This window comes from Chironomus tepperi, unplaced genomic scaffold (genome assembly GCF_022539635.2).
Source record: "Chironomus tepperi strain 1889 unplaced genomic scaffold, CSIRO-AGI_Ctep_v1 contig_68, whole genome shotgun sequence".
NCBI classification, from domain to species: Eukaryota; Metazoa; Arthropoda; class Insecta; order Diptera; family Chironomidae; genus Chironomus; species Chironomus tepperi.
In genome coordinates, this window is record NW_027226190.1 from 917,638 (window position 1) to 942,863 (window position 25,226).

Below are 25,226 nucleotides of genomic sequence, written 5' to 3' on the forward strand. Positions count from 1 at the left end.
TTTTATCATATCAATGAGTTAAAACAACTTAACATGTGATTTTTGTATTAAAAATATTCAAGTAAATTTTTTTTAAAAATCATTCATCTTCTTTCATCCGGCTCATACAAATCATTCATCCGCTTTCATCCGGCCCATACAAATCTTTCATCCGCTTTCATCCGGCCCATATAAACCTTTCATCCGCTTTCATCCGGCCCATACAAATCTTTCATCCGCTTTCCGGCCCATACAAATCCGGATGAAATTTTTGTATGGAGATGAAGAATTTCATCCGGATACGTGTGTCAATGCCTTGGGAAAAACCGAGTCAACTTCGAGTCGACTCAAGTCGATTACATTTGAGTTGAGCCGACTTTAACCATATCCAAGCTCTGTTCTATGGTAACAGAGATGAATTGATTGACAGGGTTAGATTCCATCAAGTCTTGGTTTTTTTTAAATTTGATGGAATTTTACATGAAAATATCCAAATCAATAATTAATCCTTAATTATGTCCTTGAACTCTTACTTTGACTTTGTTCTTAGATTCCAAGAAGGCGTCGTGGTTGCTGACAAGAGCTATAAATAAGATAAATATGATTTTAAATTCAGAACTTGATCCTTTTTTTGCTAACACTCTTAATCCTAAAATAGTTGTCCAAGAATTCAGGAGTCGTTCATTTATTACGTTACATGATTTTTGAAGAAAGAGTCTTGAGGAATTTGGATTGGGAAAATGATTGTTGAAATTCTCACAAAATCCCAGAACCCTTCCTCTTTGTAAAAGAGTTCCATAATAAGTTAACAATCCCTTATCAAGTTTTTTATGAATTTTGGATTGCAGATCATTTGAATAATCAATTGAACTATGTATCAAGCAAATAACAGGTTTTCAATTTCAGCAACTTTGTTGCTATGGATAACTCAACAAAGATACAATAATTTAATTCATTGTCTCTGCAAAATTATACAATCAATTCTGCATAATATTCAAATAATAATTAAGCTTTTGAGCACAATGTTCTAATTGTTGGCGTAGATTATAGTTTTAAAATGATTCTAAGAACGGGGCTTTATTTGGCAGTAATTGAGAAGCCATTCGCAGTTGGAAGTCCATTACGACCGAGTACAAAAGAATCAAATAAGATTGCATACTTAAACTTACGCAATAACAAATTAATGTTTAGCAGCCCGTACTCTCAACAGCATAAGCAGTAATCTAAGAGCAAATATTAGTATATTTAATTAATAACTGTTGAGAGCATGCTTATTGCCTGTTATGCTCTAGATCTAACGTATTTTTATCAACTCAAGTTTGTGTTGTTCCGTCATTAGAGATCTGTGACGAGAATATTTTCAAAATAAATCAATTGGCTTATTAAATATTCCTTGAAACTTCAATGATTCCTATTTTTCCAATACAATTCAACTTTTACTGGCAACTTGTCCCGATCGGCACATTAAATGTTAACCAAATGACTGTAAATTGGGAAATTTTATTGTTTTCCCCAAGTGACTTCCCTTCGGCTCTAAGTGTACTACTGCCTCGTCGCCGTGTTGAATCCATTTCAATATGTGTACTGATCGGGATTTTCATTGAATTTCAATTGACATTTACACTACATCTGTACTTACATACATTGGTTTTCCCCAAGACATTGAGTTGATTAATCATAAATGAACAACAATTATCTGCCCATTGATCTATCCAAATTGGTAATTGATTTGTTGTTGGAACCCGCACAATTCAATCAATTTTTCCTCAGTTAGAAAAATTTTGTTGATTTTTAAATTGAGAGTAAAAAAAATCTATAATAATTATAGGAGCTGCAAAGGGCTGGTTAATTACATTTCATAGCTGAAAACTGTAATACGGTTGAAGTCAATCACTAATTAAGTCCGAAAAACTAATTTTATGGTTTCAATCATCACGCGGTTTTATAAAATTATTGGTTTGAATTGCTTTAAAGCATTAATGAATGTGGAAAAAAAAATCAGTAAATTGATACTTTGTTAATTCATGTTTAATGTTCAATTTTTATTTTTATCTCTTGATTCCCATCTCATAATATTTTTTCATGTTCTGCCTTAATTGTAACTCATAATTCAATATAAAGCGAAAAATGTCAACAGTTTTCTAATATTACAGTCCACGTGAGATATATGATCTTATAAGTTCTCACAGCGTGTGCTATAAATCTTGAACATTGATATTTACTTGAAGTAGTATGGATAAGAGTAGCTGGAGTATGGAAGGCTGGCATATGGATAGGTGTATGGTGATGCTGCAACAATTTTAGCTGATGGTGCAATAAGTGGTGCGGCTACAGCATGGTTGATGGTATGGGCGTTGTATGAGGTGGCATATGGAGCAACATAAGCAGCTGAGTAGATTCCACAGTTGGCAACGGCAATGATGGCGAAGAAAACGAGGATCTGTAGGATGAATTTGGATTTTTAGGTTAGAATCACTTGACACTTTTGTCACTTTATACTTACCATGAATTTGTACATTTTGAAATAGATTTTTTTTGTTATATTCAGCTAGAGAAGATGAGCTTTCAATTTGCAAATTGAATTTGATAGCATTCAAGTGACTTCTGATTGTTTTTATACTAAAATTTCAAAAACTGAATTTTCCCCCAGCATTTTCCCTTGATTTCAGTTGTTATTAATCGATGGCATAACAAAAAAAATATTACATGCTAAACATCTTCTGCATACTAATGCATACGCATGCATTATTATGAAGGAAAAAATCAAAAAAATTGTTTCATTCATAAATTATAAGAATTTACGATTCGTATTCATCGAGCTGCGTAGCACGAATTTAATGTGCAATTGATATATACAATAAATGCCGTTAAAATTTTTAAATGACAATCAACAAATTGACACAAGCACAACAGCATCATCAAATGATGCAATAAGCAATAAAATAATTCGTATGCAGGTGGTCTTGGGGAAGTGCATAAAGCGCATTTTACTAGACTAAAGGATATAAATATCTTGAACTTTTGGATTTATTCTTAAGGCTGATATCCTTAAATACAAGCTGTAGGAGTCGCTATTTCCATATAATAAGTTGTTGTGCCAAATTGTGCACAGAATCTTTTGTCAAACAATCAGGTAGACAAACAAAGAATCAAGCCATACTTTACAGCAGCAAATGCGCACAAAAATAAAGCACATAACAATAATATAGAGCTCTTAAAATATATATTTTAATTCATGCAAGTTCACTGTTGATTTGTCAGTTGCGATCATCTCATAAATGTAATTAGTATCCAATTTCATACAATTTATTTTTATTGAACTTGTTTAATAGCTTCATAGGAGGAAAAATATTTTATATTATTATATTATTGCGGATTATTACGTTTAACGTAAATTACTCGCACTTCAGATTGAAATCATTGAACTTCGTCAATGGAACTGAATTATTTTGTTTAGATTTTGTCTAACAAACTTTTGTGTCCATTTTCGGTATGTTTCCGGCTTGTTTCTTTATTTCGTGTAAAATCTTTTTAGAAATGTTCAGATTTTGGATTGTGTCAATCCAAACCAATGTCGATTTATAAGTTGGATCAATAGGTTAAATGGAACTTATGAAATAGGTCAAAATGGCAATTTCGTACATTTGTTTCTGTTTATTGTGTTGTCATGCAAAGTAATCAGATCAAATGTATTAGTCAGACGTAATATTACTGTGTTTTCTTATCTGCATTCGGCTTTACTGACTTCTAACAAAGTTTACTGATCTAAGCTTTCTGATGTTTGCAAATTAACCCGTTTTGACCCGAACATGTTCTTTGTAGATATAGGTCGTTATGTATGCAGCAAGTATTGAGAATATATTCAAACAACGCTATTTGGACATCATTGGTTTCATCAAGACCGTATACATTTTATTGAGACTTTGGGTGTACCATCCCGAATTGCAGACCTAATATAATATTCAATTCTATCCCAAGCAGCACACATCTGTATGTTATGCTCCTCGAGTAAGGAAACTTAATGAGAGTTTAATGTTGTGTGACATTTTCTAATCAGACTGCATTTTATAACAGATAAGAGATCGATATCAATCCTACAACGCCAAAGCTTCATTTTACGATGTGAAAATTCACAAAGGAATTATGTATGAACACGTTGCTATAAACAAGACTGGATGGTTAACCATAATTCTTCCACTCAAGTCCCCACATCCCCAAACAAATCATATTACGCTATTGCTATGTGCTACCAGCAAATCACAATATAAACAACATATTCTGAAGGTTTTATGTCCATTAACAATAAAATAAGCTGTTGGCATTTAAATTTATTTGATTCTTATTGGCTTATTGATCGATAATTTAAATCCAACTGAATTTTAGAAAGTTGCTATTTTTGACACAAATTTTGCATACTTTTTTCAGGCACAAACTTTTATCACGACTTTATTTTGGAATTTAATACTTAGAGCAGTGGTGGGCAACCTATGTGCCGTGGCACCAACAATTATTGCTATAGCAACAATCCAAGGCTTATAGCCATGAACTGCATATCGTGTGAGGTTTCTGTCAAGGCTTTCCAGCATGCTGGGCCGCGAAAAATAAAAGGTTGACCACCACTGACTTAGAATTTAAATTCCATTTTATCATATGTCCAGTCAGTAATAATTGGAAAGGGTCAAATCAATTTATGTATAATGCGCATTCCAATCAATGTCAGTTCCATTTTCCAAGAATTTGTATAACTTTCAAACTTTTACAATATTGTAGCAAAAATGTGTAGCTATTAATTTTCAAGGTATAATCGCCATTTGAATATTACTTTGGTTGTACACTAAAAATGGCTGTAATGCTTATTTTGCAGTCACACATTCATCCGTGAAATCAAAAAACTTCCTTTTAAGTTATAATTTCTTTCATAATTCGTATGCTTGTTAATTATGATCAATGTGCTTAAACAAGCCATCGATGACGTCACGAATCTCATTTGTTTGATTTCCATAAATAATTATGTCAAATGTTATATTGTTTTTAACAAAGTACTCGTCAATTATGTCTGATAATGCACGTGACATCCCATCATGAATGTTATAAGATAGGGATGATAAAAATAAATTCAGCATTATCAATAATACTCGAAATAGCTCCAGCATTTATAACTTTATCTGTGGGATGATTTTATTCCTGACAATCACAACTGTTTGGATAACAATATCCCACCTGACAGAATCAATTGGAACTACAATGAACTTTATCATATAAATAAAATATGAAAACTGATTCATCAAGGCTATCAAATGAAAACGATATTAAGCTTTTTATCAAGGCATACAATCATAATGTTTTGATACTTTCATCAATTAGTTGAACTAAATCAAATACCCTAAATGTAGCTGTACAAGTTTGAATGACGTGTGAGATTTCATATAACTTTCAAAAATAGCTTTAAATGTTCTATATATCCAAACTAGATCGTTAAGGGTTTTTGTTTCTATATGATTGTTTTTGTCATGTATGTCAATAAAATCGGACATATAATGAATTGCTTAATCTTGTTCTACTTCAAGGATCATCTTATTCGATATTTTCTTCATTTTGTCTACCAGAATATTGACCTAAACAGCACAGCGTTCTCGTTAGGAAACCGATACGTCACCGTATTAATGGTTAGACGTAAAGTTGTCCCGATCCAAGACGGCTGACTTTGACCCATTTTTCCAGTGAAAAATGCAATTTACCACATTTAGCTGCTCGGATGATTAAGAATGAAATTTATACTGTATTTTAACTTATATTACAATCCACACACTTCTGGGTATCTGGGGTATCGAGTCATATACAGGCGACTCTCCAGGATACACAAGTATACAGCGTTCCACAGATTGTTCACCACTGATTTAAAACCAAGTCTAAGCAATGAAACATTGACTCAAAAATTCGAAATCAAGACTGTTTGACGGCAAGGCCAAGTAAGAATCGAACCCACTTATTTACAAAAGAATGGTACATATTTCGGGTATGTTGTCTAGCCACTTGTCAACAGAGACCTTTCTCTCGCACTGGCTGATTCAAAAGCATCTTTTTTGAATTTTTGGAGCCAGAGATGATCTTTATGAAAATTAAAGGTTGTCCATCACTGATTTAAATAGACATAAGATGACTTGACGGTTAAACTGTGATTAAAAGTACGGTTTGCCGCATTCATATTGTCATTGCCGTAGAATCACTTGTTATTTTTGATGAAGCATGGATTTTCCTTATCAAATTCAGTCTATCCTAGATTCTCAGTAAAACATACATGCGTGACACTTTTCTAAAGACAAATTAAACGTTTTTCAGGAATAAGCAGCAGTTTAAAAACAATAATATGGAATGTGATCGTACATTAGGTTACAAACGTGTGAATAGTTCATTTTGAACGTGAATCAAAAAGTTAAAAAAATTCCCAACTATCACAAAAACAGAATCCTTAAGAATCTTTGGGGATGTTTTAGTAAATTTTTTATTGCGATTTTACATTTTGCTGTAAATCACATGTAAGAATGGGGAATAAAAAAGTTTAAAATAGTCACGTTTATATTTCTTCTCATTATGATTTGTAAATTCTTATTTATTTCATGTTAATGCTCTTTTAATCGTTTGCAGTACTTAATAAGGATTCTAAGGTAACAAGTGTAATGATCTAATAAAACAATAAATTCTTAATTAATAATAATACACAGGTCTTCCGTAGGGATAATGGAAATGTGATGGTGAGAAGTGATGTACGTGCGGGAAGTAAGATGGATAGACTCTTGGTGGTATGAATGGTGTAAAGACCTTTGGTACAATTGGAACGACTGCTGGCGTCACAATTCCATTGTAATTTCTTGCTACGACTTGTGAACTTTGTGCTGTGACAACTGCTGGTGCTGCAAGATGAACATGACTTGCGTTGGCGTAAACGATGGCAGCGATAACAAAAACAATCAACTGAAAATGGAAAGGAGATGACATTTAGAGATAATATCCCAAATTTTCGGCTATTACTTAACAACTTACTTTCATCATATTGGAATTAATTTTATTGACTTTTGGATGCTCTTCACTGGTAAAGTTGATATAACTGTTTGAATGACATTAACTTAATTTTCATTTCTTTTATACACTTTCCTGATTACAAAGGTATCAACTGAATTAAATTCGATTATTATTTTTTTGGTGGCATTGCCGCCACTTTTTCATGCACCAACAATTGCATGTCACGTTTTTCGTACAATGATTTCAAAATTTTGTTAAGTTTAATGCATAAAATTATCTTTTTTTGCATTATATCATCTTCTTAAAACAGAAGCAATCGATTGTCATGAACAAATGGTTGGAAAAGCTGCTGGAAATCAATAAAAATAGACCTGATTCTTTTTTAAAAAAAGGAAAAAAATTGCACTTCATTTTATTTATTTTTTCATCGTGTCATTTCATGCCATGCAAAATAGTTCACGTTTTAGAGCCTTATGTATGATTGATCCAGTTAAAGTACATACGACGTATATGGATAACCCAATGATGTATATGGAAGTGATGAAACGACTGGTGCTTCTGCAACATAACTTGCATATCCATTGAAATTTCTGGCAACGTATTGAGAACTTGTGGATAATACAGGTGATGCTACTACTTCGGCTGTATATGGTGAATAGTAGACTGTTGGTTTTGCATAAGCCATAGCAATGATGACGGCGAATAAGAAGATTGAAGTCTGAAAAGAGAGTGAAATTTTATTTTGGAACTTTATAGGATGCAGCACAACACTCACGAATTTGAACATTTTGATAAAGTTTGTTTTGTTTTGTTTTCTTTACTGTAACCACAAATGTCAACTGAATGATGATGTCTGTCTGTAAAGTTCTACTATTTATACAAAAAAAATTGTGTTTAATTGTCCTTAATTTGCAAAGTGTCAGATCCCCTTCTACGTTACATAACGTGATTCTCATTGATGACAACATGCCTGCAAGTAATTTCAATATCTTTACTAATTGATTTTAAGGATTCCATCCACGATTTCTGTTCAGTTGCCAAAATAAAATTTCCTTTCATTTGTGGCATCAAACTGCATATTTTGAAAGACATTAACATTGACCGAAATATAATATGTTATGTACATATTGAGCACATGAACTGAAATTGTATGAGGATTGTTGTGGTCATCAGACGCTTCTATTATTATTGAATATTTTTGAGTAATGCAAGCAGCACTCATAAAAATTCACGTCATAATGGCACAACAAAACGATCATTGACTTCATAGTGTGACTACCTTAACTGAATCGAAACATTTCCTCGCGACAATGCATTAATGACACATTCTGATTTGAATATTAATTGTCAATCTTCAAAGTTTACTTGACCATGAAGTACAAATTGAATTAGTTTGGTAGGGAATTCAATTGTTATAATTCATTATCATGACTTTATTATCAAGTCACTAGACGAACATTTTTCAGTATAAATAGTCTGACATTTTCTATCCAAATCATCAGTTTCTAAAGCTTCTTCAATTCAAAACAATTAAAACAAAAAACAATCAATCAAAATGTTCAAGACAGTAAGTCAAGCATCCATTAGAATAATTCTAAGAAGATTAATTGATCTTCTTTGTATCTCTTCCAACAGATCGCAGTTTTATTGATGGCCATCGTTGTTGTCCTTGCTGATCCAAAGCCGGAACCAAAAGCCAAACCAGGAGTAGTTGCTTATTCAGCACCAGTCGTCGCCGGATACGTTCCATCAGCCGCTTATGTTGAAAGCACTTATCATGGCAACTTTGGATATCCATACGTTGCATCCCCATATGTTGCTGCTCCTTATGCTTACTCACCATACGCTTACTTGAGATAAATGGATAAAATTCATCATTACTTGCTGGCTTCTAGTTGAATTGTGTCTGTACAAAATGATAGATAAAGTTAATGTTACATATGGGTGTGTGGACATGAAATAGTGAAAAAATAAATAAATTATATTTTTTTGGATTTTGCATATAAATATAGTCGTTTCATTCAATTGTCACTTGATCTAGCCAAACATGATCTTTTGACATTTTAAACAGACTTTTTGTCTTGCCACTAAATGGTTTCTTAATCTTAAAAACTCAATCTGCTTTAACTCAATCTTGATTGTTTATTTTAAGGAAATTTCAAGAACAAAGCATTTAAAGTCATTCGTTGTTGCCGTCTGGCAATGGTACTTTAGATCCGCCAAAATACAAAATAATATTAAACTGCTTAAACTGTTTCCTTTCTTCAAAATGATTGACATAGTTTTGGAACTGACCCTTTGATGCGGATACAGAACCAAATGATATGTCGAATCCGTGAATTTGGATTTTGTGAAGGCAGACACTCAAAATTGCAGCTAATATTCATACGTAAAACAGTTTTAATGACTAATTTTATGAACTTACTAACTGTATTTTTCAATTAATGCTTATGATTTACAGCCCACACTTACTTTTGAATGATATATTTACTGTATTTTTTAGACATAACAGAGTCCGAGAAGGAAATAAATTTCAAATTATTGGGGAGAAATAAACTGCTAAACGAGACTGAATTGATTAAGTGAGAATTAAAAGTGAACAATCTAGATAGCAAGTTGCAGAACTGAATTTCATTATTTTGTGCTTTTACTCAATCACTGCAGTGCACTGTTGTCCCGAACAGCACAACGTGTTCTCTATTGTATGGCTTCCTCGCCGTATTAACCGTAAGATTCGAAGTTGCCCTGATGACACTAAGACGGCTGATTTTGACCTTTTACGACGGTATGTCGCATTGTCCCGAACAGACATTTATCATGCTCATGGATATGCTCACAAAAAAAGCATGCTCAATTCTATTGATTGACCATACTCATGACCCCGCTCATTTAGGTGTGTTTGCCCAGTGTCTGTTAGGGTGTGCTGCTCGGGTGTGATTTCTTAATCTATTAATTAAGACGATGTTCTCTTGATTCGTCGCAGTATCCAAAACATAATTTGTTTACTCACACTAAATGATCCTTTACGTCAACTATTGTGTTCGGATGAAGGACTTTTATGAAATTTCATCGTAATTTGAGATTTGCATCATTGACTGTAAACAAAGGACATTTATAATATATAACGGACCAGAAATTATGATCATTATCCATTATCCATGCAGATGTGTTTTGTGAAGCCAAATATTCCTTTTTAACATCCATGCTTCAAAATGACGTTTGTCCTCAGACTCAATTAGCGATGTTAAATGCAATGACCTGCACAATTTTTTGTTATCAAACAATTGCGCTGCATTAATAACTTTATATAATTTTCATTACAAATGTGGATTACATCTAATTACTATATTTCTATGGAATTCATCCAATCAAGACGTAAGAAATGAGGAACAATTAAGAAATGATATTATCTGATGGACATTATGAGTATATAGTGCGGTGGTGGGCAACCTATGTGAAAATCAACATTTTTTGGAAATTCTTTGAATCGTACGTCGAATGTGATTTCGATCGAGGCTTATCATCAAAATGTGCCGCGAAAAATAAGAGGTTACCCGCCACTGATATAGTGTGATTGATTAGAATTGCGACCACCAAATGCTCCCTCCTAAGATCTATAAGTAACAAGTGAACTGTCCTTAAATAGATATCTAGCTTTTTAACTAAGTAATTTATCGGGAATTGTCCAAAATATTCTTTCGTTGATCGGAATCGTAGTGTCAACCAGCTAGCGTCTTGAATTTTTCTCCACGTAGTGTCTGGAACCCTTCATCATTTATGTCGATTGGGAACAAATTTTAAGAATTCAAGCAACAGCTTTTCTCATCTTAAGTTTAGATTTTGAGAGTATCTTGTTGTTTTTGATGCGATGACATCCAGGCAATTGATAATTTGTGAAGTAACTTACTCAGCACAGCTAAATGGCATGGGGATTATAACTAGCCACAATATGTGCGTCGTGAATACTCAAACCGAGTTCTTATGACTAGAAACAGCAAAAAGCCACCTGAATTCGACAAGACATTTCCTAGTATCGAACTCGGGTCGTTAGGGTCGGTTGTTAGACATTATAATCACGACGCTGCTTCAGCTTTTCGCTTATGCACATATTTTATGGTTGATGGCTTTTTGTTTGGGGATAAAGAATTTTTCTTTGTTTGACCTTTCAAATCTTATCCTACAGAAAAGTTATGCAAAAGTTAATGCTGCATTTTAAGAGTCTCAGCTATTAGCGAAATTTATATAATTTTGCTGAATTATGGAATGTCACACTCTTAAAAAACCAAACAAGATCTTCCATAAAGTTCAAATGCCTTAATTAAGCTCTGCATTGTTGGCACCACAAAAGCACAAATTAACATGATTTACGGATACAAAAAATATACTTTATTTAAATGCACAAAAAATAAATCTTTACAGCACTTTACACTTCGATTATGATTAAAAAAATTCTTAGTAGAATGGATATGAAAAACTAAAAATTTCAAAACAAGATGGCGACTTTTTTCTGAAAAAACAATCGAAATATTACAATGGGCTTCTGTAGTAAGGAGAAGCTGAATATGCCAAAGGAGCTGCTTGATATCCATATGATGAACGGAAATGAGGTGCATTATATGCCAATGGAGTGTTATAGATGCCAGAGTAGCCCAATGGAGAATATCCAGAATAAGCCAATGGTGATGAATAAGCAGCAATTGGTGCTGATGGAACAAAGCCTAAATAGATGATAATTTTAAGAAGATTAAGCTGACATATTAAAGAATAAAAGTTATTAATTACCGGCAGCAGCAACGGCGATGAGACAAGCGAGAATGATCTAAGAAGAATTTTATATTTTTAGAACTATTAAGTATAGAATTTTGGATGTGATGAGCTTACCAATTTCATGATGATGATTTTTTCTGGTAGTTTTAAACTGAGTAGCTTTGTAAGACTTGAGATTCAAATGTGAACTATATAAGGTTGACAAATTGTCACTTACTATTTATACTCAACCAAAACAATATTAAGATTTGAAGTAACAAAAGACTTAATACTGTAGGACATCCACTACTTGACATATTAGTTTACGCATAATTGAAATTTTGAAAACTGATCTGACTTGAGTGATATTTAAATTATGTAGGAATTCATGACAAAAAGATTTGCACTACATTTTCATATACTTAAGATCCAGTGGTGGTCAACCTTTTATTTTTGCGGCACACCTTGGTGGGATGCCTGGATCAAAATTACGAAACACACGAGATACGGTTCATGGCATTTCTAGTGTCCAGGCACAAAGGTTGCCCACCACTGCCTAAGACGAATATGAATTTTACCAAATAGTCACTGACCATGTATTAACGTGACTAGAAATATTACAAACGCAATTATCGTTCACGAATGTACGTCATCAAAATTTCTATAAATTTATCACAAAAGTTTATTAAAAGTCACGCTATTAAAATCACGTTAAATCATTAGAATGTCCATAAATTTTCATCAAAAAAAGCACTATTTGGTACTTTTATGGCTTTAAATATCAGGAGTCAAGTTTGAATGAATGAGAAAAACTTTTGCACCGGCTTTTGTTTAGGAACGGAAGAAATGTTCATCGACAACGTGAAGGAATTGTGTAACAGCCGTAATCAGATGTCAGTTCAAAAATCTTACTCAGTCACATTTTACTCTCTGGATGTAGAAATCTCTTCGGATATGAGAGCATTTACATCTTTCGTTTTTTTTTTTATTTACGAAGTTCGGGAAATTTCCGGGAACAGCAAAAATAAACTCGAACAAATTGTAAGGTAGAATCACGTTTCTTGAGGATTTTTCCTGTTCCTTTCATCGGCAACGACGAAAGAGTATAAGATGATGTGAAATAAGAGCGAAATTCATCAGTTTGTTATCAGAAAGTGATAAGTTAACAGCATATAGAACAATAATTATGGAAAATATATTTTACCAAATGGATAACTTTGTGGAATTACCAAAAATCATTCGAGCATCAACATTATCATCGTGTGTTGTTGCTTCAGAGTCAATTGAAGACCTCTACTTCGATATCACATCTTTCGACGATTCGTGCATACAAAGATCATCAAGTTTAAAAAGGAATACGTGCATGAAAAGTTTCGATTCATCATCAGACCTTAACGTAGACTATGAAAATTATAGTGATGTAAAAAGTAGTCGAGTGAGTTTTGAGCATCAAGCAGATACAAAATCACAAAATTCTGAGGAAATTAAGGAAAAGAAACATGGTCGCTATAAATCATTGCTATCTATGATCAAAATTCTCAAAAAGTTCTCTGTAAAAGAAAATGGCAAGAAAGCCAACTGTGAGACACAAAAAAGTATATTAAGGAGACCTCGAGAATACATGTTCATAAAAGGAATGTCTGGCTTATCGATTCGTGTTGAAAAAGTACCTTCCGCATCATCAACAGCTTACTGCCATCGATGTTATACGAGAAATGGATAAATCATTAGTGTGCCTTGTTATTAGGAACTAAAATCACTTAGACTGTGCTTGTGACACAAATAGCTTTTTATTTTTTTAATTCATAAGACATGAAGTGATTAAGGCATAGTTGGAATTCTATGAATTCCTCATGTCTCTGATTGATGCAATAATTTATTACTAGTGGCAGAAAATTATATTTAATTTATCTTATCTGCTGACTTTTCATCTATGCACCTCTTCAATACGAATAGATATCGATAGATTGGTGCTACTTATTATTTTCAATCTGTTATACAATAGTCAATGCGTTATTGTGTTGCATACAACATGAACCGAATGGACGAACTCGTGAGGCACAGTTTGAAGAAAAATAGCACACCATGTGCACATTGTGCATTAAAGAAATGACAATTAATTGTAATAATCATAAAAAGTATTGCTTACAAGAAATGTGATGAGATTATGTGATGGAATAAGCTGTTGGATAATTAATTAAGGAATGTTTTTATACTGAAGTAAATTTAATAATGATTCTATTGAAGCAGGAATCAGACCTCGCATTTACAAAGATCCTGACTTTTTGGGTGTTACGATTGGAACTTTACTAGATTAATCAATAATTATACTATATGAGCAATTTGTAGCACCTTAATTTCACCAAATTTAAATGGATCTTTATTTAGTTAGAGTAGTAATTGACACACAATTCAATAGAATTGTTTAATATACTGTAATAGCTTTTTTATTCTAAATCTTTAAGTTTGTGTATGACATTAAGTATTGTACTATCATTCACGATCTGTAAAGAAATTTGAAATAAATTAAAAATTTTACAACTTAATTCTATTAATTTTATGCATATATCGTAAGCTTAACACACCTGCTTATTTTTCAGCTCCTGTAAAGACATTTGACGTTTTATAGCTGCCTGTTTCATTTCCGATACATTCACTCTACCACCTAAGCACCTAAATAAATTAAGTACATTGCCATAAATATTGCATTAATAAAAATGCGTGAGAAATGATTTAATATTGTACGTCGCTTACTGGTTTAATGATGCAATGGAGTTCTTATACTGCTCAATCTCTTTCGATAACTTTTTAATATTTTTCTCCATACATGATACATTATTTCTAATGTCGCTATATTCTATTTCCTGTTGAAATTTCTCGCATTCACTGGATTCTTTGCAGATATTTCCATCAATTTTTATGCTGTCTAGTCCAAAAATCTTTAATTTTTTTTCTATCGACTTATCTGTAAATGATTGTATTGTTCTTGAAAATTATAAGATACACTGTCATTTAATACATACTTTGCTGAGACATTTCGTCTATAATTTGCTTCATTTTGAACTTTTTTAATAGAATTAAATTCACAAGAATGTAAATAAACAAATGTTAAGAATGACCGTTACAAACGAATTATTTGAAAATATTCAAAAATTGCCCCTTAAAATTTCAAATTAATTATGACCGTTTACAGTATGTGAATGGAAAACTTGATTGATTTTCCGAAATTCTTTGGTTCAAGAGACTCAATTATCCAATTATGGAATTGCAGTGATGACAATTTTGATAGCATACAAATAGCTATAATTAAAGTACATTATATTAAATTAAATTAAATTTAAAGAAGGGGTTTTTCTCCTACTTTTCGCTAATCTAATGCACTTTTCCATACACGTACATGTGTATTATGCGTCTAACTCGGTCGCAATGTTTTTTCTCAATGTATATCAGAGCAGTTTTGAAAATTGTTTAAATATGAAGACAATTTGATACCAAAATCATTCAACTGAGTACTTCTCATCTATTCACTTCGCTTACCTTACAGTAAAAAACAAACTTTAATCAAAATGTTCGCTTTGGTAAGCAATAAGGAACATATTCAACAGACATACAGAACGCTTTTAAGTATTCTGTACCATGAAAGCATGTTCTATGTCTGCTAGGATATAAAGTCACTTTGTAAGGATAATAATCATCTTATTTTTCATTCCAGTTCGTTCTCTCAGCTCTCGTTGCCTGTGCCAGCGCCATCGTTGCACCAGTCGCATCATACGGACCAGCTTATGGAGCAGCCTACGCCGCCCCATACGGTGCTGCTTATCATGCACCAATTGCTGCAGCTTATCATGCACCAATCGTAGCCAAGACCATCGCACCAGCATACCCATACTCAGCTGCTTATGCTGCTCCATACTCAGCTGCTTATCATGCACCACTCACAGCTTCATATGCCGCACCAATTGTCAAGACAATCGCAGCTCCAGTTGCCACCAGCTATGCTAACACATACAAAGTTGCCGCTTCATACCCAGCTTACCATGCCGCACCAGTCGCAGCTTACCACGCCGCACCAGTCGCCGCTTATCACGCACCAATTGCTGCCTCATATGCCGCTCCAATCGCTGCTTCATACGCCGCTCCAATCGTTAAGGCTGCATACCCAGCTTATGGTGCTGCTTATGCTACATACCATCATTAAACAATTTAATTTGTTTCATCAACGGGTGCTATTTCATAAACCTTTATGAGAGCTTTAAATACCATCCAATTTTCTCATCTCTATTTCTACATCCCCCTCATAAAAAAAGAAGCTTCTTTCTTTCTTTCCTCAATCACCTTAAATGATGATTGACAAAAGATTTTGTTAAAGCAAATTGTTTGTTAATAAGTCATTCAATAAAGAAAATGATATATTTAATAAGAAAATTTATGTTTATTAATGTACCTAATAATTTACAGCACACATCATTAATATGGACATTTATGCAATTATATAATTAAGTAAGTAAGCAGCATGGACAAGACAACTGGAAGGAAAAGAAGAAAAAAAAAGTTATTAAAGAGAATGTGCGTTCGATTGGCAATTCTCCATCAATCGGCAACAAATCATATTATTCACTTTTGCGAAAGTGCATTAAAATGACTACAAAATTGTAGCACCATGTGCTTCACCTTTTATTAATGTCTATGTATGTATGACATAGTAATGCATTTTGAGTTCAAAGTGAATAGCTTTACATTTCGCAATATGCGTTCAATGCAAGGCATGAGAAAAAGTTCATGTTATGTCTGTATCAAGTATGCAGCATTAACAGGTAGCATGACAATAATCACTATTTTACTTGGCTTTTTTAACGGTCGGATAAAATTTGAATTGGAAAAAATTGCAAAATTGTTCAGTGAAGAGAAAATTTTTTTCATAGCATTTTACTTCCTCACTGAACGGCTCACAATTTTTCAGTCGAAAAACACTGGAAAATTTAATTTTCATCTTAAATAGGCAATAAAGGAAATTCCAAGACAGTGAAAAATGGCTATTGAATTGGGAGCAGCCGTACGAGTATCTCCATTGATCAGAGTAAGTTGAATTACATGCTTAAAATTGTAAATAAATGTGATGTAACTTATTCCGAGGTGAATAATGAGGAGAGAGACAAAATATTGGACAAGCTTAATAACAGCTATAATCAATATTCCATACACTTTTATTGACTGTCATTACATTTTAATTAATTGACAACTTTTATTTTAGTTTGGTCGTTGGTCATTCCTTGGTCTCGGAGTTTTATATGGTGCCTATCATCAAAATAGACTAGCAAAGCGTGAAGTCGGAATTCGAGCGATTGAAGCCGAAAAGAAGGCAATTCGTGATGCTAAGGCTGCTGAAGAGAAAAAGAGATCACTTGAAGGTAATCCAGTCAAGATTGATAAAGTTTTATTTGTAAATAACCAATACTTTTTCTCAACTTACAGAGGAAGCAAGAGCAATTGCTGAGCTTTCAGGCCCAGTTAAGAAGTAAATCGAGTTTTAGAGTATAGAAAGTCCCGCGAAATGAGGATATCCAACAAAAATGTTCAATATTTGATTTGTCCTTAAAAAGCCGATTAAAATTTTAATTGTAATAAAAAATAAAAAAAATTGGAACCTAAAATAACGAATTTTTTGAATTTAAAATACGTCATCAATGTGTAGTTTAGTGTCCTGTATTCGAGGGGCTTACAACTATATCTAATTGAACTGAAATTCTCCGCTTTTGGTTCTTATATATATTTTAAGTGAAAATTAGTTAAATTATTTCGATATTTGAGAATTCAGGACAGTATAAATACTGAAATATACAATCAAGTGCAGGTATTGGAAAAGAAAAATCTTTAATTAATTATGAATTTAATAGTGAAAAAGTGAAATGAAAATTTGGTAAAAATTGTACACTAAGGCTTGACAACTCATCGCTTTAAGATGAACAAAATCCAAGAATGAAGAAAAAAAAAACATGTGAAAATAAGGAAAAATGGAAATTCCAACATATTTATTCATTTTTCTCGATCGGATTACACTCAAACTATCATATCTGATCCTGTGAATTAATTTAAATACCTTAATTCTTTGTTCTTTATGAATTTCCTTTTAAATTCGATGAGTCATTTTTTCCTCATTTCTCTTTTTTCGTTTTTGATGGAACTTCCACTAAAAATTTCTCGTTCAATGGCGTCGCGCGTATTCCAACATAATATATTTCATAATACAAGTGATAAGCATAATGCACTATAACTAATTGTGACTACTTTAATTTACAGATTTCATCGTAATTAAAATAATTATAAAATACAGAAACAATTAGAGAAAGTTTGAAAGTGCAGAAGAAAAAAAAAGTCAGTCGAGAGCAGAGATAATAAAAAATAATAAGGAGGAACTGAACATTATTCTGAGGAAGATTTTTGTGTGACCTGTGAAATTAATTTACATACATTCATTCGAGAAGAGAACAGACTTATTAAATAAAGAAAAGATGGGAAACGTATTTGCTAATTTGTTCAAAGGTTTATTTGGAAAAAAGGAGATGAGAATATTGGTAAGTTAATCTATACTTTTTATCTAATCTGGATCTAGATCATTAAAATTATCCATTATTTCCACTTGCTTCTGTAAATGAACTAGATGGTCGGTCTCGATGCTGCTGGAAAAACTACAATTTTATACAAGCTTAAATTAGGTGAGTTGTTACTTTTTCCTACTACAATTTTTTATTTTGTGCTGCTTAAAGCTCTTTTTACTCATTTCTTTATAATATTATTTCAACTTATTTACTTTTTTATGAGTTTGGAAATTGCTCATCTCTTAAATTAATACCCAAAAAAAAAATATCTCTTTTTACAGGCGAAATTGTTACAACAATTCCAACTATTGGCTTCAACGTTGAAACTGTAGAATACAAAAATATTTCATTCACTGTTTGGGGTAAGTTTTATCAATTCTTTGTTTATGTGCTGTATATGCTAACTAAAAAAATTGCTTATTTTCTCAGATGTCGGTGGTCAAGACAAAATCCGCCCATTATGGAGACATTATTTCCAAAATACGCAAGTAAGTTTTTTTTTTCCGTCATCATCATCAACGTATTCAATGATTTCGTAACCCATACATAATATGTGATCTATGTGATTTATTTTAATTATTTTCTTCTAGGGGCTTATCTTCGTGGTCGACAGCAACGATCGTGAGCGTGTTGGTGAAGCTCGTGAAGAATTGATGAGAATGTTGGCAGAAGATGAATTAAGAGACGCAGTCCTTCTAATTTTCGCTAATAAGCAGGTCTGTACTATCTATTTATATACATTATTCCATAAACTATCAAATCTCATTGCCTATGACTTCAATATATGTGTTTATTAGCACTTATCAGTGATGACAATTCTCTATACACATTAACTTTCAAAAACATGAAATTATTATTTTTCTATGTTATCTTCTCTGATTTTTCAAGGACGGTCTTGACTGACTGCCTCTATTGCTATGCGAATGTGATTTTTTTTTTTTGACATTCTCGAAATTTACTGAACTTTTGCTTGCCATAAAGGCTTAATTATGAATTTCCATACATAACTGTAAAGTTTGAGTCTGGAGTAAGCATCAACAGCTGTTTACAGTCTCTAAACATCAAAACCCTTAGATAAAGTATTGTTCATGCACTTGACCTGTTAAGAACAGGTGCTCATACTTCTTTATTTATGTCATCATTTATGCTTCTACGTCATTTATATATTTTTGTCAACAACATATTTTATTGTCTGTTCCAATATGCTGGTATTTAACAATAAAATTTCTCAAAAGTGGGTGTGATAGTGGGTGTGATAGCAAATATTTTTGAAAGTATGGATATGACCCGCAAAAGTATCTGAATTTTCAAAAAGTTTCCTGTATATTCACGCTTAGTGTACAAGTAGTAATAACAATCAACTTAGAAGTAATGAAATGAATTGTTTTCCAAAAAATAATACTACACACTAGCAAAAATATTAACTTCTCTTCAGACATATAATTGGGAAATTTCGATTTAAAACATTCTATGCAGAGAAGGTTCGTTAAACACTTGTTAACATAGCTTGAATGGACGGACTAAAATTGTGAAATTAAAAAAAGTCGCCACGTCTTTGGAAATTTCAAGGCTTTAAAACTGTCAGTCTGTAACACTGACCTTTACCAACGGTTCGATTTCAATTTTTTGGTGCATATCTTAAAGCTGTTCATATTTTACACATAGTATAGACATGACTCTGAGTTCTGGATTAGAATGTCTTAAGTTTTTGATAAGAATTATAAGTCCTATCCAAATGACGTCATCAAATTTATTTATAGTTCCAAGAACAAAACATGATGTTACAAGCTTATTAATAATGCTGCCTAGAAGTTTCATTTTTGGAGATTATTAAAGCATAATCTCATAGTGAATCATTGTGCTAAATTGGGAATTGCAATGAACGCTTGTTGCCACAATCAGATATTGCTGCACGTGATTAACGTTACAAGGCTAATGATGGTTTAACAAGGCCTGCTTAGGTGTACGGTTTATTTTGGGATCAGTACCGATATGTTATGTATGACATTAATGTGTATAAAGAATACGGGAAAGGTCTTAAGTCCCACATTGAGTTTTATGAGCAACTAAGTTGTTTCAACACCTTAACAGGCAATGAGGCAATACTCACCTAAATGAGGATGCTCATGTGCATATTCAATCAATATAATTGAGTATTATCAATATTGTAGGCATACTCATGAGCATACTCTTCGTCTGCTCGGGACAGATTTGTCTATTTTATCATAATTATCAAAATTGTATATCCAGACTGTTCCCAAAGCATTTTAAGACAATGCACTCTTTTGCCATCTGGATCTAAAAGCTAATGAACCTCTGTCATGTGAAGAGAAATGTCTTTGAAACACTTGTGAGAGTCATAAACCTTTCACTCAATATGTATTGCCATCTCTCGTCATAAGTATGAGAGCATCACACCCAAATAAGTCATCCTGCTCTAGTTCCAAAATCAAATATTAATTTCAAATTTTATTTATTTTTTGTAGGATTTGCCGAATGCTATGAATGCAGCCGAAATCACAGATAAATTAGGTCTTCATTCGTTACGGTAAATTGAAAAACAATGTCTCATGCTCTTGTACATTTTTGCTAAACATACATACATATGATGTATGTCCAACAAAAATGTAGACGTTAGCATAATAAGAATGGAATCTAAAAATATTTTAACAAATATTTTATGAATTTGCAGAAACCGAAGCTGGTATATTCAAGCAACATGTGCTACAAGTGGAGATGGTCTGTATGAAGGCTTGGATTGGCTCTCAAATCAACTGAAGAATGCTAATCGTTAAGTGAAATAATCCGAATGAGAGATAAATGAAGATAAAGAAAAGTATTGATCTACCAACAACCATCAAATTTTGATTAAAGAAGAAAAAATTAATTAACTTACTTTTAATTATTTTCAATAAAATAATATTCGGGATAAAGATTGAAACAAAAAAAAATGATAAATTAAAAAAAAAACACAGATTAAGGCATGAAAATCATTGCAGAAACAAAAAAAACTACACTTTTAAAACAGAATAAATATGAAAAAAAAACTAAAAAAATTGCTGTCGTTAAGTATATAAAAAAAGGCACCTCCGGGTGCTTTTTGATGATAAAAAAAAATGAATAAAGTTTAAGTAAATAATATCCATTACATTGCTATTATTTAAACACAAGAAAACGTTTAATTAAAGAAAATAATCGAGAAAAAAAAGCTAAGGTTCCTTAGTTTCGTTTATCATTTATCTCCAATTCTCTATGAATTAATCTTATATCTATTGAAAAAGAAAATGGAAGTGACACACAAAAAAATAAGCAACAAAATTCACATTTAAATTAACTTTTTTTTATTATTTTTTATGGGATATGACTTCTTTGTGTTTCTGTAGTCTATAAGGGGTGATTTTTGGATGGCTTAAGTTTGATACTTTTGTCAATAGCTTGTAGTATGCAATGATATTATCATCTATCCCGCCATCTGTGTTTACGTTTTTATCTGACATAATAAAATTAATTCCAATTTTCTTTGGCCTTGACCATTTAAAAATGTAAACAGAGATCAATACAGTCAATCACGTGACAAAATATCAAAATTAATATTTCCTTCAAAAACATTCCTTAGATTAAGTTTTTTTGGTAGTCAGTAACTGTAAAATAGTAGTTTGTGATCTGCAGATCTGGATAATGTTTGGTGATTCTTGAAGGAATTGGAACTTCTCATCCATCAAATTCTCGTGCGGAGACGGGAATTAGAAGTTCCAAATGACTCAATGTCTTAAAGATTCTAGTAGACATATAAGCTATGACTGTTTCTTACTTACAAATGTTGACTTTAGTAGCTCGACCTTAGTAATAGTAGTAGTAATAGCTCTTATGGAGTCGAGTCGACTGTTCCATACAATATTCGAGCTTTGCTTAGTATGTCAAATTAGAATCTTAAAAGTTCAGTTCAACATGCTGACATTCTTAGTTATCAGTAAGGGATCCCGATGTCGAGATCGAGGCTCGTTCTTGGTCCCGGTCTCGGGAATTTTCTGAGAAACCTTAGCTAGACAGCCAGGCTAAAAGCATTGTCTCTATTTGAAATGAAACTTTGTTCAAGCAAGCTTCGAAATAAGCCAAATGTCACCTATTACATGTCCAGCTTGTTGCTGTCGAATGTCAATCATTTGAAATTTTCTTTGGACGTACTGGTTCAATTCTCATTTGATTCAACTTACTTTGCGTATGGACAGAAATCCGTTAGAACTAGTCATTGACTTTTCTTTAACTAGTTATGATGTATCTTTGTCCACTCGAGTTTGCTTCTAAGGAATCAAATCTAGAGACTCGAAAGTGACTGAAACATTTCATGGATCAATTGACCAAAGGCTGACCTGCCTTTAGAATAAGATCTACTTCAGACTTAGCTGTGTTACATCTAAGACAGTTCCGTACATCACATTTGTGATTCACAGACAACATCACATGAGGTCATTTATCAGGAGATCTATAATTAGGTCAAATAGATAAGGACAGCAGCAGTCCAAAGTCCACTTCCAAACTTAAACACACCTACCGGATATCATTAACAGACACAACTACTATTACAGTTAATCTGATTACTAGATCAAAAGCACTAAAAAAAGGCATCAATTCCCAAAACATGATATATAAATATATAAAAATGGAAAGAATGCTTAGAATTACACAAGGTTAGTTAAACTCAATGGCATTATGAGAAAAATAAATCAGAATTAAATCACAAAAGGTTCTTTCTATTTGCGCGACTTTTTTTTTTTATTTTTAATACTTTTTATTATATTTTTTGGACATAAATTAAGGATGATAATAAACTGAATGATGAAGAATAAAAAAAAAATTAATTAATTAAATGTATAATTGAGAATGAATATAATGCTTTAGCTAAGTGAAAACATTAAATGATTTCGATGATATAAAGGAAGGAAAATGATGATTTTTCATGCTGCTCTGCAATAGATTAAAAGAAATTTAATTTTTTTTGGAGATAATACACAATTATATACACACAGCTATCTTTATGTATAAATACGAGGTGGGAAAAAAAAATTATTCATAAAAAAAATCTTTAAATTAATTTCGGGATGCGACATAAATCCAGTTTGGCATTGTTATGGCTTTATATACATGCTTGATGCTATAGAACCATCACAACTTCTTTTTTTCTAAATTTAGGCCAATGACATCAACATGCAAATGAGAATTTGATCGATTTTCGATGCCCAGCATGCCAACTCTGCGGATATGCTTCAATTGTTTTATTTCATTGTTTCTCTTATCTTAAGCTTTTAAATTGAGTTTTTCTTATGCATTAAAAAAAAGAGAAAATATACTAATTGAATATCAATTAATTAAAGCTGATGTACATTTTTCTTATACATATGTCTGCACTTGATTGTTTGATTCAGGGTTACTTTGATGAATTTTGTTGGATTTAAAATTAATCCTGGTTTAATCTCGAAAGATTTAATTTAATCCAGGATTAATTTTAAAGCAACGCTTCATCTTTTTGAATTTTTCAAAATTAATAATCAATCCTGCATCAACCTCAAGCTCAGATACTAAATTATACATAAAGCATATTTCCAACTTCCTCGATAAACTGAAAAAAATGCATCTTATTTTATTTGTTTGTTTTCGTTCACTTTAATATCTTATTTTTTGGTTGATTTATGTTCTTTTTGAGCATCAGAATGAAAATTTAAATTCAGAATAACTATAAAAAAAATGAAATGAAAGCTCTTTCATCATGTAACGAAATTATGTTTAAAAAGAATTCCAACTTAATTGTAATCGATTCTTATTTTAATAAAAATTTATATAATTACGAAAGAATTTTATTTATTTCTTATGGGATGATGCTGGCTAGGAGATAGAGTGGGATGGATATTGATTTGTCTGATGCTATGTTATGTGGGCTGATGTTAGACATACTTTATTTTTGGTTGTAGAGCAGTTGCTTCGTCCAGGTCATTTAAATTATTGAAATCTTAAAAAATGGAGTAATAAAGTTCAATTTTTCAGGTTCTGGATTATAACGGTCATTTGAGATTTGAAAAATATTTACTGTACAAAGTTGAAGACCCCTTTTCATACAAATCTTCAATCCGTTTTTGAACTCCGAAGAATAAACATCAATGTAAACAAATGAAATCCGTAAGAAGTCCTTAATTACATTAACACAGCAATTCCAAAGCACTGGATCATCAATTCTGTTCCATAAAGCGCAGATGAACATCAAATTTGATTAAATCCTTAAAAACACCAAACATTTGTACTTCAATTATTAGATTAAATTCAATTCATCACTCTCCATTTATTATTTACATTCGACATCATGAATCTATGTACTGTTAATTTAATTTATGGCTCACTGGATCAGTATACTTTTATTACAAACCATCTGAATCGTAAAATCTGCTTCATTCATCATTTTCTACGAGTTAAGTCTTTCAATGGGATGAGAACATTAGACTGGAAGTAATGAAAAATGGAAAAAATGAGCAAAAGAACAAAGAAAATTCTTTATTTAAAGGTTTTGACATTTTAATTTTCATTCATGCTGTGATGATGATGTCGTGGTTGATTTGGAGCTTTCATAACAGAAGGAAATGAAATGAAATTATGAAAAATTTGCAGAAGAAATTAGTGATGCTTTGCTGGATGTCTAGGCTGTTGATTAGCCTGAGGATGTTTGACTTAAATCAAATGAACTTACTTACTTATTTAGTTCCTTGATTAAGGCTCACGAGGGCTCATTGCCGTGCATAGAGAATTCAGATAGCCAAACCTTCTGCCTGGAAGAACTGCAGTGAACAGATTCTAGAAGAATTTCAACTTTGCTGAAATGTTTCAATGGAGTTCCCTCAT

At 32.2% G+C, this 25,226-nt stretch overlaps 6 protein-coding genes across 7 annotated transcripts; 3 read left to right on the top strand and 3 right to left on the bottom strand.

Moving 5' to 3' along the window:
* Positions 1-1,999: 1,999 nt before the first annotated feature.
* On the bottom strand, positions 2,000-7,834 carry LOC139100671 (uncharacterized). Its single transcript, XM_070653355.1, has 5 exons — positions 7,775-7,834; positions 7,503-7,717; positions 7,021-7,084; positions 6,748-6,951; positions 2,000-2,419 (listed from the first exon to the last, which is right to left on the bottom strand). Exons 1-5 carry the CDS (start codon positions 7,784-7,786, stop codon positions 2,198-2,200), a joined length of 717 nt encoding a protein of 238 aa, XP_070509456.1. The 5' UTR covers positions 7,787-7,834; the 3' UTR covers positions 2,000-2,197.
* Positions 7,835-8,807: 973 nt separating this feature from the next.
* Positions 8,808-14,865, bottom strand: LOC139100817 (uncharacterized). Of its 2 annotated transcripts, none has more exons than XM_070653564.1 (4): positions 14,769-14,865; positions 14,500-14,710; positions 14,331-14,418; positions 8,808-8,905 (listed from the first exon to the last, which is right to left on the bottom strand). In XM_070653564.1, exons 1-4 carry the CDS (start codon positions 14,800-14,802, stop codon positions 8,891-8,893), a joined length of 348 nt encoding a protein of 115 aa, XP_070509665.1. In that variant the 5' UTR covers positions 14,803-14,865; the 3' UTR covers positions 8,808-8,890. The 2 variants fall into 2 exon arrangements, with proteins under 2 accessions (XP_070509665.1, XP_070509664.1); XM_070653563.1 differs by lacking the exon at positions 8,808-8,905 and adding an exon at positions 14,132-14,249.
* On the bottom strand, positions 11,527-11,967 carry LOC139100836 (uncharacterized). Its single transcript, XM_070653587.1, has 3 exons — positions 11,881-11,967; positions 11,782-11,818; positions 11,527-11,717 (listed from the first exon to the last, which is right to left on the bottom strand). Exons 1-3 carry the CDS (start codon positions 11,887-11,889, stop codon positions 11,527-11,529), a joined length of 237 nt encoding a protein of 78 aa, XP_070509688.1. The 5' UTR covers positions 11,890-11,967.
* Positions 14,866-15,311: 446 nt separating the features above from the next.
* LOC139100672 (cuticle protein 12.5-like) lies at positions 15,312-16,028 on the top strand. The gene is made up of 2 exons (XM_070653356.1): positions 15,312-15,323; positions 15,458-16,028. The coding sequence occupies exons 1-2, from the start codon at positions 15,312-15,314 to the stop codon at positions 15,941-15,943; spliced, it is 498 nt and encodes a 165-aa protein (XP_070509457.1). The 3' UTR covers positions 15,944-16,028.
* A 632-nt stretch (positions 16,029-16,660) lies between these two features.
* On the top strand, positions 16,661-17,399 carry ATPsynE (ATP synthase, subunit E). Its single transcript, XM_070653551.1, has 3 exons — positions 16,661-16,822; positions 16,997-17,153; positions 17,218-17,399. The coding sequence occupies exons 1-3, from the start codon at positions 16,775-16,777 to the stop codon at positions 17,262-17,264; spliced, it is 252 nt and encodes an 83-aa protein (XP_070509652.1). The 5' UTR covers positions 16,661-16,774; the 3' UTR covers positions 17,265-17,399.
* Positions 17,400-17,456: 57 nt separating this feature from the next.
* Positions 17,457-23,196, top strand: LOC139100702 (ADP-ribosylation factor 1). The gene is made up of 8 exons (XM_070653395.1): positions 17,457-17,596; positions 18,043-18,317; positions 18,404-18,458; positions 18,623-18,703; positions 18,771-18,829; positions 18,932-19,057; positions 20,828-20,889; positions 21,034-23,196. Exons 2-8 carry the CDS (start codon positions 18,255-18,257, stop codon positions 21,134-21,136), a joined length of 549 nt encoding a protein of 182 aa, XP_070509496.1. The 5' UTR covers positions 17,457-17,596; positions 18,043-18,254; the 3' UTR covers positions 21,137-23,196.
* Positions 23,197-25,226: the final 2,030 nt, after the last annotated feature.

Excerpts from the sequence above, each read along its gene's own strand:
- LOC139100671 (XM_070653355.1), bottom strand. Across the intron at positions 7,085-7,502 it reads TTGGGTTATCCATATACGTC|TTATATCAACTTTACCAGTG; the intron begins GTATGTACTTTA and ends TCATTCAAACAG. Across the intron at positions 6,952-7,020 it reads TTAATTCCAATATGATGAAA|TTGATTGTTTTTGTTATCGC; the intron begins GTAAGTTGTTAA and ends TTCCATTTTCAG.
- LOC139100836 (XM_070653587.1), bottom strand. Across the intron at positions 11,718-11,781 it reads CATCGCCGTTGCTGCTGCCG|GCTTTGTTCCATCAGCACCA; the intron begins GTAATTAATAAC and ends TCATCTATTTAG.
- LOC139100817 (XM_070653563.1), bottom strand. The coding sequence starts at position 14,802 with ATGAAGCAAATTATAGACGAAATGTCTCAGCAAA. Across the intron at positions 14,711-14,768 it reads AGACGAAATGTCTCAGCAAA|ATAAGTCGATAGAAAAAAAA; the intron begins GTATGTATTAAA and ends AATCATTTACAG. Across the intron at positions 14,419-14,499 it reads TCCATTGCATCATTAAACCA|GTGCTTAGGTGGTAGAGTGA; the intron begins GTAAGCGACGTA and ends TAATTTATTTAG.
- ATPsynE (XM_070653551.1), top strand. The coding sequence starts at position 16,775 with ATGGCTATTGAATTGGGAGCAGCCGTACGAGTATCTCCATTGATCAGA. Across the intron at positions 16,823-16,996 it reads GAGTATCTCCATTGATCAGA|TTTGGTCGTTGGTCATTCCT; the intron begins GTAAGTTGAATT and ends CTTTTATTTTAG. Across the intron at positions 17,154-17,217 it reads GAAAAAGAGATCACTTGAAG|AGGAAGCAAGAGCAATTGCT; the intron begins GTAATCCAGTCA and ends CTCAACTTACAG.
- LOC139100702 (XM_070653395.1), top strand. The coding sequence starts at position 18,255 with ATGGGAAACGTATTTGCTAATTTGTTCAAAGGTTTATTTGGAAAAAAG. Across the intron at positions 18,704-18,770 it reads TATTTCATTCACTGTTTGGG|ATGTCGGTGGTCAAGACAAA; the intron begins GTAAGTTTTATC and ends TTATTTTCTCAG. Across the intron at positions 19,058-20,827 it reads TAATTTTCGCTAATAAGCAG|GATTTGCCGAATGCTATGAA; the intron begins GTCTGTACTATC and ends TATTTTTTGTAG.